At 38.5% G+C, this 18397-nt stretch overlaps 2 protein-coding genes across 17 annotated transcripts in view; one reads left to right on the top strand and one right to left on the bottom strand.

The window, feature by feature from the left end:
* Positions 1-18397, bottom strand: part of SRPK2 (SRSF protein kinase 2) — a 257349-nt gene that overhangs the window by 53775 nt on the left and 185177 nt on the right. The window lies entirely within an intron of this gene.
* Positions 10487-11057, top strand: LOC130851679 (torsin-1A-interacting protein 2-like). Its single transcript, XM_057732343.1, has one exon. It carries the CDS (start codon positions 10487-10489, stop codon positions 10880-10882), a length of 396 nt encoding a protein of 131 aa, XP_057588326.1. The 3' UTR covers positions 10883-11057.

Genomic DNA, 18397 nt, shown 5'->3' with positions numbered 1-18397 from the left:
AAAGTCCAGGAGCAGATGGATTCACAGGTGAATTTTATCAAACATTTAGAGAAGAGCTAACACCCATCCTTCTCAAGCTCTTCAAAAACATTGCAGAGGAAGGAACACGCCCAAACTCATTTTATGAGGCCACCATCACCCTGATACCAAAACCAGACAAAGATACTACAAAAAAAGAAAATTACAGACCAATATCACTGATGAATTTAGATGCAAAAATCCTCAACAAAATACTAGCTAACAGAATCCAACAACACATTAAAAGGATCATCCACCATGATCAAGTGGGGTTTATCCTTGGAATGCAAGGATTCTTTAATATATGCAAATCAATCAATGTGATACACCACATTAATAAACTGAAGGATAAAAACCACATGATCATCTCAATAGAGGCAGAAAAAGCTTTTGACAAAATTCAACACCCACTTATGATAATAACTCTCCACAAGGTGGGCACAGAGGGAACCTACCTCAACATAATAAAGGCCATATAGACAAACCCACAGCAAACATCATTCTCAATGGTGAAAAACTGGAAGCATTCCCTCTAAGATCAGGAACAAGACAAGGATGTCCACTCTCGCCACTACTATTCAACATAGTTTTGGAAGTCCTTGCCACAGCAATCAGAGAAGAAAAAGAAATAAAAGGAATCCAAATTGGAAAAGCAGAAGTAAAACTGTCACTGTTTGCAGATGACATGATGTTATACATAGAAAATCCTAAAGATGCCACCAGAAAACTACTTGAGCTAATCAATGAATTTGGTAAAGTTGCAGGATACAAAATGAACACACAGAAATCTCTTGCATTTCTATACACTAACAATGAAAGGTCAGAAAGAGAAATTAAGGAAACAATCCCATTCACCACTGCAACAAAAAGAATAAAATACCTAGGAATAAACCTAACCAAGGAGGTAAAAGACCTGTACTCAGAAAACTATAAGACACTAATGAAAGAAATCAAAGATGACACAAATAGATGGAGGGACATACCATGTTCTTGGATTGGAAGAATCAACATTGTGAAAATGACTATCCTACCCAAAGCAATTTACAGATTCAATGCAATCCCCATCAAATTACCAATGGCATTTTTCACAGAACTAGAACAAGAAACTTTACGATTTGTATGGAAACGCAAAAGACCCCGAATAGCCAAAGCAATCTTGAGAAGGAAAGATGGAGTTGGTGGAATCAGGCTTCCTGACTTCAGGCTATACTACAAGGCTACAGTGATCAAGACAGTATGGTCCTGGCACAAAAACAGAAATACAGATCAATGGAACAGGATAGAAAGCCCAGAGATAAACTATGGTCAACTAATCTATTACAAAGGAGGCAAGGATATACAGTGGAGAAAAGACAGCCTCTTCAATAAGTGGTGCTGGGAAAACTGGACAGCTACATATAAAAGAATGAGATTAGAGCACTCCCTAGCACCATACACAAAAATAAACTCAAAATGGATTAGAGACCTAAATGTAAGGCCAGTCACTATAAAACTCCCAGAGGAAAACATAGGAAGAACACTCTTTGACATAAATAACAGCAATATCTTTTTTGATCCACCCTCTAGAGTAATGGAAATAAAAAAATAAATAAGTGGGACCTAATGAAACTTCAAAGCTGCTGCACAGCAAAGGAAACTATAAGCAAGATGAAAAGACAACCCTTAGAATGGGAGAAAATATTTGCAAATGAATCAACAGACAAAGGAGTAATCTCCAAAATATATAAACAGTTCATGCAGTTCAATATCAAAAAAACAAACAACCCAATCAAAAAATGGGCAGAAGACCTAAACAGGCATTTCTCCAAAGGAGATATATGGATGGCCAAGAGGCACATGAAAAGCTGCTCAACATCACTCATTATTAGAGAAATGCAAATCAAAACTACAAGGAGGTATCACCTCACACTGGTTAGAACGGGAATCATCAGAAAGTCTGCAAACAGTAAATGCTGGAGAGGATGTGGAGAAAAGGGAATGCTCTTGCACTGTTGGTGGGAATGTAAACTGATACAGCCATTATGGAGAACAGTATGGAGGTTCCTTGCAAAACTGAAAACAGAGTTACTATATGACCCAGAAATCCCACTGCTGGGCATATACCCAGAGAACACCATCATTCAAAAAAACACATGCACTCCAATGTTCATTGAAGCACTATTTACAATAGCCAGGACATGGAAGCAACCTAAATGTCCATCAACAGATGAATGGATAAAGAAGATGTGGTACATACACACAATGGAATATTACTCAGCTGTAAAAAGCAATGAAACTGGGACATTCTTAGAGACATGGATGGACCTAGAGACTGTCATACAGAGTGAAGTGAGTCAGAAAGAGAAAAACAAATACCGTATATTAACACATATATGTGGACTATAGAAAAATGGTACAGATCGACCGGTTTGCAAGGCGCAAACAGAGACACAGATGTAGAGAACAAACATATGGACACCAAGTGGGGAAAGCGGGGAGGGTTGGGGGGGGAATGAATTGGGAGATTGGGATACCAAATTGTACGCTCTAAATATATGCAGTTTATTGTATGTTAACTGTATCTCAATAAAGGTTAAAAAAAAAATGTCATTTTGACCTGCCTCTTACTCATTCCAAAGGTGTGGTGGTGAGAGGAGCTGTCACAGAGCAGGTGGAGACCAGCTCCCACCACTGGAGGGCAGAGGAGAAAGGCACTGCAGCCTGACTGGATAATTCACATGGACGGAACCCCAAGTGCTCTGAAACAAATTCTGAAAAGGAGGTTAAAGGCAAAAATAAAATAAGCCGAACTTTCCTGGTGGCACACTGGTTAAGAATCCATCTGCCAATGCAGGGGACACAGGTTCCGGGAAGATCCTACATGCTGTGGTGCAACTAAGCTTGTGTGCCATAACTACTGAGCCTGTGCTCTAGAGCCTGCGAGCCACAACTATTGGGCCCACGTGCTGTAACTACTGAAGCCCACGCCTAGAGCCCTTGCTCCACAACAAGAGAAGCCACTGCAATGAGAAGCCTGCACAGCGCAACGAAGAGTAATGAAGAGTAGCCCCTGCTCGTCGCAACTAGAGAAAGCTTGTGTGCAGCAACGAAGAACCAATGCAGCCAATTAATTAATTAATTAAAAAAGGAAAAGAAAAGCCTGCTCAGCACCCACTCTAGACTCAGTATTTATGACGTCGTTTAAGGCAAACAATACTGGGAAACTTCATCATTTCTACTGAACTTGGGTGGGCGGTTGCGGGGTGGGTTACACACTAGCCAGCATCACCCAGGATGGAAGCATTAGAGTTTGGGATTAGAATTAAGCTCTGCTAGATTATAAACACTGTGCTCTTTCTACTCTGCCATGATTAAGTAGTCATTCATTGGCTAAAACATGTACCCCTTTTCTTTATGACTAGGATTAAACTATGAATTAACTGTATGGTGCTTTGAATGAACAGAAAAAACTGAAATAAAAACCGCTATTTTAAGTAGTATCTATTTTCTCAATACAAGATAAGCAGTTGGAAATGGTTTGTCTGTCAAAGATACATAAGAATCTCTTCTAACTGACCTTCGTGAACAAAATTTTACAACTGTTCTTTAGTAACCATAATTTAGTTTACAAAACAAATATGAAAATAAACTACTGCTTTAAAATTTCATCACACATAAACTTCCTAATGTTTGACAGCCACATCACACTTAACAGTTATAAAAAAAATACGTTGGTAGGGGACATCAACTAAAAATGTTGAAATTAGAAAACAACATTTTCCTCATTAGTAATTTACAGTAAAATTTAGATCATATGCACCTCAGAAGAAACATTAATAATAACGCTAAATATAAAAAGGCAGGGACTTTCCTGGTGGTCCAGTGGTTAAGACTCTCAGCTTCCACTGCAAAGACTGAGAGTTTGCTCCCTAGTCAGGGAACTAAGACCACACGGCCTCACATGCCACTCGGTGGCACAACAAAAAAGCAGGGCGGGGGGGCAGGAATAAGGGTATAAAAAATAGCCCTAGAATCTACCAAAAAAATAAGCAATAATGAAGCCTATGACACAACTGTTAAACTCCCTTCAGAATGGGGGGGGCGGGCGGAGGATTCAACGAGAAAACCTTATTCAAAAACTCTTGAACATAAATTAATCTCTGCTATTACATCAAGTATTTCCTATAACATGGATGAATGGGAGAGAGCTGTAGAGGGAACACCAGAGCAAAGACAAATGCTCCAAAGACAGAGGACTCCTATTTATCTATGATCTTAAAGAAGTAACAATAAAAATTACTTGAGTGTAAGATAAATATGATGGATGGAGAAATAATTTTTGCAGTTTAGCTACACAGATTTCAGTAAATAGACTGAGAGACCTAGAACATTTGAAAAGTTTATACAAAGGCCAACAAATAATTTCAAGCCCTTGCCTCCTGACAATTACATGTACAGATCTGTGCTTAAATTCAGGGATTCTGACTTGAACCACAGCAGTGGCACTTACTAGTTATGTGACACTGAGCAAAGTATTTTACTTATTTGGGCACTTGCCCCTAAATCTCACTCTCTCAGAATCATAGCTGGGCACATATCAAGTGCTGATGACTGATGACACAGATGATGAGTCAGTAGGCCGGGGTTAAGGGTATCGCCTATACCTATTCAAGATGGTACAGCTAACTGGCCCAAAGTGTAACCTAAATCATTATCACAGACCACTCAGCAAAAGTTTTTGATACTCCAGATATGATGATGATCTATAGCTGTCAAATGTCAAAAAAAGAAATGAAGGAAAATAAATTAATTCATCTTTTCTTTTCTTTTTTTTACTGACACATAACTGACCTACAACACTATGTTAGTTTCAGGTGCACAACATAATGATTCAATAATTCTATATACTACAAAATGACCACAATTAATTCATGTTTTTATTAATGGTGTATTCAAACACTGAAACATTCTTATAAGAGAATCAAGACTTTCAGCATTCAAGTTTAATGTTACCTCACAAGAGATAAGGCTGTGGCTTACCACAGTCTTACACAGAATGTGGCTTGTCTCCTGGGTGCTCTCTCCCCAACTCCCTCTGCCAAGCTGGCTACTTTGCTGGGAGCAGCCCTGTGAAGAGGTCCTTGTGGCAAGGATCTGAGGCCTCCCAACAACCACCTGAGTGAGCAGGAGCAGGGAAACGATGCAGATCCTTCAGGCCAGTCAAACCTTTAGCTGACAGCAGCCCCAGTGCACACCTGAGAGAACCAGATCCAGATCAACCATATTTCTGCACGTTTTGAGCAGAAACGTGGATGGCCTTTGTGAAGAGCTGTGAGAGTTGTGCAAGTTGTACAAGTTTAGATTTTCATCATTATTTGTGAAAAGAAATTTAACGAGACAGTTTATCCTTAGAAGACTTCTTTTTCTCTTATGATCAGATGAGGAAAAGTGAACTAACAATCTAAATGTAATATCATATCATATAAAAACACTGCCAAGAGAATTGTATAGTTGAAAAATCATATTTTTATTACACTGCAAAATTAAAATGTGTAGTACTTAAGGCAAGCTGGTAAGAAGAATATCGAGCCGTGAAAATATCCATAAGATGCTGAATACAGCAATCACGGGATCCACAAATATTTAAGAGGTTAAAGTACACTCACAGCTCCATACATTAACAAAATTGGAATCTGATTCTAGACAGCATCAAATAAAAATAAGGATTTCTTCTGTTTTTATAATCAATAATCTAGATTTCTTTCCATTTTAGTGCTGTAATTTTAGAGCTATAAGCAAAGTTTTTCTAAAGTACGTTGATATTGACAGAAAAGACCTTCAAGGATGACAAAGCCCACAGTGGAAATGCAACTATTCTGGGGGGCAAGCCAGAATCCAAAAGCCTAATCTCTACATTCTACAGTCTAGAATATTCAGAATCACTGCTTAATCCAGCGAAAAGGCTTTAGAACACAGCATCAAATGTACCTTGGGGGTTGGCAGGAGTTCTTACAATGCACAGGAGTTATCATCATAATGGTAATCATAATGGCTAGTGGCTGTTGTCAAGAGGCCAAATCTACAGACGTACTTGACTCTGTAATTTCGGTCATGAACTTTTTTTCTCAACCATACACATATAGCTGAGGACTCAAGTTCACTGAAAGTGTTTTGAGCATATAAATATTCTACAAATCTTAGAATTCACAATTAAAGATAGTTAATGGATATACTTTGTATCCACTGACAACACTTTCTATTGTTTCTTAAGCACACAGTGCCAGTCACAGCCATTTGTCTCTTCACTATATCTTTGACAGAAGAATCTTAACCACTGCTGCACTAAAGGCGTGATAAAATTTACCTTTAAATTAAAAAATACAGTCTATGGAAACTAAGTACAGATTCTTTAAAGTCCATTTGAGTGTCTGGTTAATACACTTCCTTAATAGTATGCTGTAAGATAAGTACTCCAGAAGATTGATACAGACTTAATTTTTCAGGTGTAATCTTGTCTTTTTATGAAATCTGTCTTTATGTCTATACCTTCACATTGATTTTGGCTGTTTAAAGTGTTTATTTATTTGTTTGCTTTGTTTTTAAAATGGATTCCTCAGAGGGCTCGTAAGAAAAATATTCCCTCAGGACTGACATATATACTGTACATAACAGTTTATATGGGAACTTTATAAATGAAGGTCAGTTTGACTGGGTATAAAATCTTTGACTCTTTCTTTCCTTGAGTATATCAAATGCATTGCTCTATTGTCTTCTTGCCCAAAGTGTTGCTGTACAAAAGCTTGATAACAATCTGATTTTTCCCCCAATGAGATATGTGGTCTATCAGCCTAAAAACTCTATCACTACATCAAGCAGGATAAGGCTGCAATGTTTACTGGGATTTTACAATGATTTTCATAGTTTTAATGTCTTCTTCCTTACTCTTAGCCCTCTCCTTACTTGCTTTGTAGGCAGAGGAAGAGTAAACAGACACTATTTGAGATCTTAAAAGGGCATTTTCTCCACAGTAAACATGAGTTTTAGTACATGAACTTGGACACTTCATATGTACTCAAAGATTTCTGGCTCATTTCTTAGTTCTTAATTATGTTCTGGATAAGCAAAAATATAATATATTGAATTATGAACTGGGGAAACAACCGATCTTGGAATGAGAAAGTCTTAGCTGGGTGAAAGTTGAGTTCAGAAATCAGAAGTCACCTGAGAAACACTGTGATTTCTTTCACAACTAAAAAAACATTCTTTCAGTAACTAAAAAACTTTTAAAATAAAAGAGCTCTGACAACAGTTCCCTGGCCATTTAAAACCAAAGGCCATAATTATATACACCCAGACATCAAAATATAACTGAAAGACTAAGTTCCTTCAGTAAGTCAACACCTATTTTTATTTCACACTTCTACTGTTCATGAATGTACAAGGGTGTATCACAGCACATAGCAATGTCTGACTCAACAACACAACTATACAGGCATGTCCCCAGGTATACGTTACATCTCTAGTAAAAAATGAAGAATAATTCATTGATAGTAATCCAAATTCTCATTATTTCTAAAGTAATTCAAAAAATGGGCAAAGAACATAGGTCTTGGAGATGAATGACTACAAATACAGTGAGTAAAAGCTCTTTGACACACATATGGAAAACAGAGCTGATTTCTGAGCCTCATTCTAAAGCCCCATCTAGTTTTACAATCCAAGAGTAATTAACGTTTTCGAGTTCAATCATCATCAGAAAGCCTAACTCATGTACTAACTTGTACGTACACTTACATATACACCCAACATAGCAAGTTAGACATAAGTCAGTGGGCTTTAGGCTTAGGTCATATAATTTGTGCCAGACAAAAAGAATATTTGATGAATTTGTGTCTTAGGAAAAATGGTTAAATTATACCAAAATATAACTATACTTATGTCAAAGTCCTTAACATCCTTTTACTAACTTCTTGCAGCATTCTTCTGGCAGACTATATTCTCCAAAGGCCACAACAGCATCTCCCAAACCACTGACTCTTCTAGAACCCTGAAGTTCTACTATAAGAAATGGACTCTAATTCTCCTCCTTGTAGATCTGGATGGACTTTTTTTTTTAATTAATTAATTAATTAATTTATTTATTTATTTTATTGGCTATGTTGGGTCTTCATTGCTGCACACAGGCTTTCTCTAGTTGTGGCGAGCAGGGGCTACTCTTCGTTGTGGTGCATGGGCTTCTCATTGCGGTGGCCTCTCTTGTTGCAGAGCACGGGCTCTAGGCACGTGGGCTTCAGCAGTTGTGGCACATGGGCTCAATAGTTGTGGCTCACGGGCTCTAGAGCGCAGGCTCAATAGTTGTGGCACAAGGGCTCAGTTGCTCCACTGCATGTGGTATCTTCCTTGGACAGGGATCGAACCCGTGTCCCCTGCACTGGCAGGCGGATTCTTACCCATTGCGCCACCTAGGAAGTCCTGGATGGACTTCTGATGTGCTTCTAACCAACACAATGTAGTGGAACTGTCTGTGTGATTTTTGAGGCTAAGACGTAAAGCAACACAAGCTTCCACTCTGTAAGGCAGGCATTCACTTTTGGAGTTGTCAGGTAAGACGACTGACCACCCCCCGAAGCTGCCATGCTGTAAGGAAACCAAGACACATAAAAAGAATACATATAGGCACACCCATCTGCAGTCCTAGTCTTCCAATACTTGTAGCCCTGGGACCAGATATGTGAATAATGAACTTTCAGATGATTCCGGTCTCCATCCTTTGAGATGTCTCAACCAAGGTCCCAGATATCATGAAGCAGATGCAAACCCCCTCATCTTTGCCCTTTCTAAATTCCTGACCCATAAGTCATAAGCAAAATTAACATCAAAAGCAAAATTAAAAGTTGCTCAAATGTGCTAAGTTTTGGAGTAATTCATTATACAAAAATAACCAGAGCAGTCCTTATTCTACTCGCCACAACAGTTACACAAAACCTCCTCCATTGTTCTACAAGAAAGATGTGCCCTCACTCTTTCCAAGATTAACCCACTACCTCCAAAAATCACTCATCTAATTCCTTCCTTGTTGGCTCTCTAACCTTTCCTCAGATTTCTTCTCTTCTGCCTAGAAATATGCTTAATATCCTGTCTTAAAATCAACTTTCTCCTACCCATATCTGACCTCACCCCCTACAAGCTACAGTCTTCTCTTCATCTCATTGCTAAATTTCACCAAAGATCTGTTATGCTCTCTCCAGTGTCACCTTGACATCTGCACGATCCATCACTGGCCGCAATCAATGGGTCCCGAGGGACCCTCCCCACAAGTAGCTCATTGGCCCTTTCTCAGACTTCATCTTCCTCAAACTGTGGCTTAACTTAATACTATCATTAAATTCTTCATTCTTGAAAACGCTTTTCCTTTTATGCCTCAGACTTAACAATCTTGGAAAGAATACCACCATCACTTTAGTGTGCTACCAATAAAGGAAAAACTACTATTGTCCTAGGGAAGAATTTTGGTAACCCAATGAGATATTCCATTTAAAGGTCACAGTGAATATGGATGCTATAGTAAATGAAGCCAAGTAGGCTGCTGTCAGGATCAATAAAAGGAAAATACGTAAAATGATTTTAATTAGCATAAAAGTGCAAAAAAGAGTAAAGTACAATCAAGATAGGAAGAAATTATAATCAAAGAACTAAAACTTATTTTAAAAAATCAAGCTGTTCGGCCGCGTCCGAGGGGTGCTGCCTGGCGTTGTGGAGCAGAAAGAACACTCGAAGGGCTCTCCTGGCATTGACAGTCAATGATTTAAAACCCCGCTAGAATTTGTATGTGAAGCATTCCCCGACCCTTCAACCAACTCAACAGCAAATACTTCCCTGTGACTGGGTCCTGATTAAGGCCCTCCTAAGAAAGACTTCATTGGATCCAAGCTCAAGAGGACTCTGCCAGGTTTTCCTGATCCCTCTACATCGCTATAGAGTGCCAAGGCCTTAAGACTTGGGTACGTGTATTACAGCGGCAAGAATGCCAGCGCCCACCAAAGACCCATCGGACCTCTCAGCTCCTCTGTTTCAGCAAGCAAACAATAACTTACCAGCAAAGCAGAGTAAGCCAGGTGCCTCTGCATGATATCACCAGCTGATAACACAAAAGAGAAAAATACCTTAGACTAGAACCCTATCTTTTCTTGAGAAGCTGGGATTTAAAGGAGCTATTCTGAGATCTGTGCTGCTAGTAAGTGACTGATAACATAGACTGGATCAGTCCCTGAGTTCAGAGACTGGGTTGCAAGTGAGTGAAAAACAGACAACGAAATCTTGAAGAATTGCACGGAGGTGCAAGCCAAATTTTACATTTTCCAAGTAATGGTGGTTGGACCAAAAAAGTGCTAAACCAAACCTGTAATAGGACTGATTATTTGGGTATCTCTCTTTGTAATTGTTGCCTCTTACTGTTACATTGCCTTCTGTGTTGTCTTTCGAGGTCCCAATGTTCTCAGATAATTCACATGGCCTTGACTGTGGTCAGCAATGGTTCCCTAGTTTAGAACTAGGCCATTGGTTGTACCAAACTGAACTGGTTGAGAATGAATGTTACCAAGTAATCTTAGACCGTATTAACAGAGCTGACTATTGCCCTGAGTGTTACCCTGATAATCCTGCTAATAGAAGCCTTGTCCTTCCTTGGTCTTTCCCACTTGAGTGGGCTCCCCAAAATCTTACCAGGTGGACCTTTGAAAAAGCTTGCCACCCATTTCTTCTGGGTCCTCCACTGGTTAGAAAAAGGATACATGACTCTAGAGTTGCTGGTTTTAACCCTGCATTACAGTTAATCCTGACCAGAACAGACAAAACCTTAAACAAAAAACTTGGCCAAAGCAAATAACTTCTTAAACAGTCAAAACATCATGGAGACTCTAGAGGGTTTTGTACTAGTAGCCCAAGGGAGGTGGAAAAATGACTCCTTTGTAAATCTGATCCAGACTGTCACTACTTTGGGAAACTTTAAATTGTTGGATCTGCTTCCAGGGTCTGTGCATCTCTTTTTTTTTTTTTTTTTTTTTTGTGCATCTCTTGTTCAGCACGAATTTAATCAGTATTTCAAGCCAGACTGTTTGTTTAGAACCTGACTAATCCATATTTCCTATGTTTTGGAATTAGCTTACTCCTCCTAAATATCTCCACAGCCTAATTATCGACATTACTATGACAAGGTAGTCCTGGAGGAGAAGCCCCATACTGTGTGTACTTTAATTATATTCTAGTGATAACTTTTGTGGGAAAGCATCCTCGTAGCTGAACTCTAGATTATTTCAGTAAAACAACTAGACATTTTGATAAGAAACTATTGTTCTAAATTCCACCTCATATATTAATCAGTGATAATTATATATATATAAAATTTATTCATATGTAACCATTTATTCATCATTGGCTCTATTTGGCACATCCTCAGTGTGGCTTTCACATTATCAATAACCGGTCACTGTCAGAGAAATCACATTCAATCAGGCAACACCTATGTAGTTACATAAAAACATGCAGAAATGCCACTGTCTACACTTCCTTGGCTCTACACAAGCAAAGACCAATCCTGTCTTTGTGGTGACTGAACTTAGAATGTCCTCCCCTGGAAATGGAAAACTACCTGTCCTAGGAGATAGGTGACAAAAGGAGGTATCAAGCTTGACTCCATATACATTATGAACAGTTTAGGGGAAGCATTTTTTCTTAGAACTAAGAAGGTCTTACCTGACATTGGCCTCATTCTGGCCTTCACTTGTTCATAAGAATCATGGAACCAAAGTTTGGGTTAAGATACTTAGAAAAAGCAGTTGATGAAAACATCTCAGAGGCCACTGAACAATTTTAAAATTCCACTTAAGATGCTAGATAATCCAGTGCTTGTGTAGCAACTCAACAATGTTCTCAAGGTCCCAGGTTCTTTCTGTCTTTTCCCTCTGGGATCCTTATTCATGTTGGCTTTTTGTCCTCATAGTTGTTTTTTCTCAGCAAGTACAGTGTGGCTTGTTGCTACTCCAGACATTTCAATCCAAAGGCTGGAAGTAGGGGGCAAAAAGCTTTCTCCTTTCAAGTCTTTGTCTTTTATTTGGGAAGAAAATCTTTCTCAAAAGTCCCTCACAGATTTTTTCCTTACATCTCAGTATCAGATTTTTCCTTACATCTCAGTGCATCAAGGATTTTTCCTTATATCCTTGATTCACAAGGGAGCCTGGGAAACCTGGCAGACGGAAATGAGGTTGGCATTGCCTGGGTAGGACACACTGTCTCCCCTAATAAAATCAGGACTCTTTTAGGAAGGAAGAAATGGGGAATGAATGGCTGTTGGTATGCAACAAATCATGCAAAAGTCATTTTGTTAGTCTGTATAAAGAATGTACCCCGGAGATCTACCCTGTATTTGCCTTATGTCTGTCATGATGGAAGTTTTCTCCTGTTCTATTGCTGAATAAACTGGACTGCGAAATTGAAAAAAAAAAAAAAAAATCAAATACAAGATCACATGACACAGAATAAAAGCAAGTTATAAAAACCCAATGGTCAAAAATAATATGAAGGACACAATTTTTAGAAAATACAAATGGCCAGTCTTACTAGTAATCAAATGAGTACAATAAAAACAAAGGAATTATTGGTGATATCATGTAAAGATAGTGGTGCCGCGCGGAGCCACAGTCACATACTTCTGGTAAGCATATAGATCAGTATAATCTTTCTGGAGGGCAACTGGTGACATGTTTTAAAATGAAAATGCACTATGCTTCAAACTAGCTAATCTCATCTACAAATTTATGCTTAGGACAAACTCATAAGTGAATATTCAAAGCGCTTTCAGTGGCTTTATTTACAATAATGAAAGCTGAGAACACATAAAAGTCAAATCACTACAAAGCTAGTTAATCAAAGTAAACACAAAGAATAGAATATTATGCAGAAAACAATGATACGGAACTGTATTTAGGTTCATGGAAATATATCCACAAATATTACCGAAAGGAAATAGCATAGTATGGGAGAGCACACACAGATCAACCTCATTTATGGAAGTTATACATATATGGATATGCATATACACACACTAATTTCTCTATGAAACTTTAAACCCCTTATTTAATTCACCTTGGGGAAGCTGACTGTAGAACAGAGTGTCAAATACAAAAAAGGAGAATTTTAATTTTTTGCTTCCTACTTTGAATTTTTTAACAGTACCATATACTCTTTTTATAATAATTTTTATAATAATTTATAAAATTTTATAATAATTTTTATAATTTTTTGAAATGAGAATTTAAGTAAATAGGTTAAGTCATATAGCAAACTTTCAATTGAGACTTTAGCAAATGAGAGTTTAATAGCTACAGTAATATATACTTAAGATCACTCAGGACTGCAGGTATGAACCTCAATTCACACAGTACTTCCTAACACTGAAAGCCAACAAGGAGACGGGCAGCACAACAGTCATGGTATTAAAAATATTAATAACACATTTGGACACAGTAGTGCTACAGCTTTTCCAGATACTGGGAGTGAAGGAAAACTCTCATGGATCCTCATAAATAGAACAACTTGTATGATCGTGGACCACAACCTTAGCAATAATATGTGTGTGTGCGCACGCGCATGCACACACTTACACACACAGGAACTCCAAAGAAGATATATAAATGGTCAACAGGTACATGAAAAGATGCTCAACATCAACAATCACTTGGGAAATCAACATCAAAATCACAATGAGATACTACTTAAAACCCACTAGGATGGAGAAAATAAAAAAGAGTAACAAATGTTGGTGAGGATGTGGGAAAACTGTAACCCTCATATAACGCTGGCAGGAATACACAGTAATGTAGCTGCTTTGGAAAAACAGTATGGCAGTTCCTCAAGAAGCTAAACATGGAGTTATAATACTACCCAACAATTCTATTCCTAGGTATATATCCAAGAGAAATGGAAAATATATGTCCACTCAAAAACTAATATACAAATGTTCAAAGCAGCATATTCAAAACAGCCCCAAAGTGAAACAACACATATGTACATCAACTAATGAATGAATAAACAAAACATGACATACCCAGACTGTAGAATTTATTATTCAGAATAAAAAGGAATACAGCACTGATAAATGCTACAACATGAATAAAACTTGAAAACATGCTAAGAAAAAAAAAAAAAAAGGAAGCCACAAAAAGGCCACAGACTATATGATTCTATTTATATGAAATGTCCAAAATAAGAAAATCCCATAGAGACAGAAAGTAGATGCATGCTTGCCAGGGACTGGGAGGAGGAAGGAATGGGGATTAACTGCTAATGAACATATGTCTCTTTCGGGCATGATAAAAATATCCTGGAATTAGTTCTGTGCATAGTTCTGTGAATATATTTAAAAAACCCCACTACATGTACCCTTTAAAGGGGTGCACTTTATGTAATCAATTAAGAAAAAAGTTGTATGAGGGAAAAAATTGCAAGTTTTCGATTATTCCTTCCTAGTCAATATAAAACAGACCAAAAAATACCCCAACAAAATCTGAAACTTCTTTATTTCATTATAATCTCTTCAATTCTAGGTTGAAACAGGATCCAATACAGAGAGAGAGAAAAATCATCATGAAAAATCTGGATAAGGTACCCAAGAATATAGTCCTTTTTTATATTAGCCTCAGATGGGAAACTAAGCAGAAAACATAGACAACAATGATGTATTATAAACTTCAACACTGCTAAGAGACAAAATCTTAACTGTTCCCACCACAAGAAAGAAATGAAGTGATAATTATGTGATATGACAGAGGTATATGGTGACAACCATCTTGCAATATGTAAACGTATCAAATGAACACCTTAACCTACACACTGTACACCTTAAAAACTTACATAATAAATCAATTATATCTCAGTAAAAATAAGTTTTAAGAAAGAGAGAAAATAAATTACTCCAAAACCTGCCCTATTACCATGTTCTGTTTGTAATATTTAGAATCATACCTCAGATCCCAAATAAGAATCAAACATGCCTGGGCCTGCTAGGGAATCAGTGAGCAGCCCCAAGGAGCCAAAGTGCAAGAAGTGACTGGCAAGAATGCTTCTGTTTGGAGCTAGGAGAAGGAAGGGATTTTATGCTCCAATGAGCTCACAAGGGGGTGAGGGAGGATGGGTCAAAGAACAAGTAGAAGAGAAGCCATGCATTGACCGTGGACTCTTCCTGAAACCAGACTCCAGGGACCAGCAGTGCAGGCCACAGAACAGAAGGGCTGTGACAGCTGGAGGACCCACAAAGGGCAGGGTGCAGGAGCACAGGCATGGGGGCATCTGGGCTGGGCCCTCTCACTACCTATGCCACACAATCCTGCTCTGGTGCTGAGTACAGCGGGGACAGCCCCAGTGGCATGGACGAGAGCACCTCACAGTGGGTGCTGGCAGCACCACAGGAATGAGGAGCAGGAAAGATCATGACAAACGTCACATGGTGACTCTGGCCCAGATCCTGCAGCATCTCTTCTGGGACATCCAGACCCAAAGGGGCAGAATAGGTAGGAGGCTGACAGGTGGAGACAACAACCACTGACGTTTAGAATGAGCGCAAGACCCCATCTACACCCAAAAAATGAAAATTTCAGTTCACACAACGGAATGTGTCAGGAATTTTTCATTGAGAATAAAAGAGCTGCACCTTCGCCTGCCCCGCCAAGGTGAACACACCCCCTGGTTGCTCCTGCCTGACGGACTGCTCTGTCTGTTCTTCCACTTGTTCCTTCTCCTCTTGTGCCCCACAGAATTTCTCAAAGACTTCTCACTGAACAGCTTCCCTGCATCTTTTTTATTCACTTAACACTTCTTAAACAATTTGTTTTTCTATCAAATCTATAATATTTGTGTAAGCTTTGGAACAGTCCACAAGACCAAGTTCATTTCTGCCACCCTCACTACTGACACCAGCTGCAGTTTTGCAGGGTCCAAACACTGTGCTCAGTTCCAGGAATTAATATGTGACAAGAATTCATGGAAGACACTGAAGACAGTTATACTCATGGTTACAGTTTATTATAGCATAAGGGTTACAGATTAATGTCAGTCAAGGGAGAAGATGCCTGGGGCAGAATCAAGGACGGTCCCAAATTCAGAGTTTCCAAGCGCCCTCTCCCAATGGACAGTATCGATTCCTCCAGGTAATCACACATGACAATGCACACATACTATTGCCAACCAGAGAAGTTCACCCAAGCCTTGGGGTTTTTATTAGGGTTCTGTAATGTAGACATGGTGGACAGGCAACATGGCAAACCTCAGGTTTCACAAGCTCCAAAAGCCACCACCCAGCACCAATCTCTGTTAGATTACTTTGTGTGGCCCAAGGCCCAGGGAAAAAAAACACTTAGCAAGCAGACATTCCAAGGGCTTAGAGACTACCACCTAGGAGTTTAGGGCAAAAGCCAGACTTCTCTTTCAGCCATGTTAAATTCTTTACTACACCACCTGCTTGCCCTCTCTTCTGAGCCCCAGATTTGTATCTCTAGCTGCCTTCTTAATATCTCCACCAGTTTCTTCAAACTCAAATGAATCAAGACAAACTCAACAATACTTCCCCAAACCAACTGTGATTTCACTGTTCCTGTTAATAGTACCAAATCCACTTCTTTTCAATAAAGAATTGAGGCAGTTTATAAAACCACAATACAAGATATAAAATTAGAAGGAAACTTGGGGTGAAGAAAAAATAGCTCAGAAAAAATAAAATAGAACAAAATGAAGTTAGGACACAGAATGCATGTTAGAGATGGACTGCACATTTGGCTCTGAGTTTTTTTGGTTTTGTTTTGTTTTTAATTTTTTATTTTTGGCTGTGTTGGGTCTTCATTGGTACGTGCGGGCTTTGCTCTAGTTGTGTCGAGCAGGGGGGCTACTCTTCATTGTGGTGCGCTGGCTTCTCAGCGCGGTGGCTTCTCTTGTCGAGGAGCACGGACTCTAGGCACGCAGGCTTCAGTAGTTGCAGCACTCAGGCTTAGTAGTTGTGGCATGTGGGCTCCAGAGCACAGGCTCAGTAATTGTGGGGCATGGGCTTAGCTGTTCTGCAGCATGTGGGATCTTCCCAGCCCAGGGTTCAAACCTGTGTCCCCTGCATTGGCAGGCAGATTGTTAACCAATGCACCACCAGGGAAGTCCCTGGCTCTGAGCTTTTTTAACAGCCAAATGATATCGGAAACTAAGAAGTCAAGCAGTTTCAAAATTCAGAGTTTTTTTTTGTTTTTTTTCATGATGCCCAGAAAGTACTTTTCTTCTTCCATTCATCCCAGACCTGAAGAGTTGAAACACTGTTGCCCTCTATGCCCAATAGTTTATCAAATGATAAAGGTGCTATCTCTGTGATGTTGTTTGCTTTTGTCTTTATATACATATTCTCTCTCCATCTCCAGTCATTTAAAATTCAAATTAATCTTCCTTAAGTACAGCACTTCCCTGTTCAAAATCTGCAATGGTTCCTCACTGCTAAGTTTTTCTTCTTTAAACTTTTTTTTCTATCTACAAAGAAATATATGCTCAATGCAGAAAACAAAAGACAAAGAAGTTAAAAGAGAGAAATCCTACAACCTAGATATACAATTCCTTAATATTTGACAAATGTATTATGCCCTAATTAATACAAAGAATATTTCTCCAAAATCCCATAGTTTCCTGATGTAGTCTCCAATTCATGGTCTTTGTCAACTATTTTGCAACTATTATAATTATTTTCTCCTATTCTGATGCTGGTCGTTTCATCTTTTAAATTGTCTCTTAATCAGCAAAGGGCTTTTTATTTGGATGAAAACCAATTTTTAATTTTTTTTAACCTTAATACCTCTTGTATTCTCTCTACCAAATCTTTCCCTACTCTAAGGTTGTGAATACTTCTACTTTTTTTTTCCTTTTTGTAAGCCTTATGCTTTTCATTTTACTTTTAAACCTATGATTCATCACAACCTAATAAAGAGATTCTTTAAAAAATCTACACATTTGCTGTAAGATCAGAAACAAGACAAGGATGTCAAGTCCTACCACTTTTATTCAGTCTTGGGCGTGGAACAATGAGGCAAGAAAGAAACATAAAGAGTGCTAAGGAAAAGAAAATTATTTGCAGTGAACTGATAAATGATTGTGCAGAAAATCCAAAAAATCTTCACACACACACACAGAATTAGCAAACAAATTTAGCATAGTTATAGGACAGGTGGTAAACGAATCAATTATATTTATATCATCAAAAAACAACTGCCATTAACAAAAGCATCAAAATACAAAAACAAAAGAGGAAAAAATTTAAATATGCACAAGACCTCCACACTGAAAACATAAAACATTGCTGAGAGAAATTAAAGACCGAAATAAATGT

Source organism: Hippopotamus amphibius, chromosome 4 (genome assembly GCF_030028045.1).
Source record: "Hippopotamus amphibius kiboko isolate mHipAmp2 chromosome 4, mHipAmp2.hap2, whole genome shotgun sequence".
Taxonomy (NCBI): Eukaryota; Metazoa; Chordata; class Mammalia; order Artiodactyla; family Hippopotamidae; genus Hippopotamus; species Hippopotamus amphibius.
Note: the sequence above shows the minus strand (reverse complement) of the source record. Positions and strands in the feature narration are given on the sequence as shown.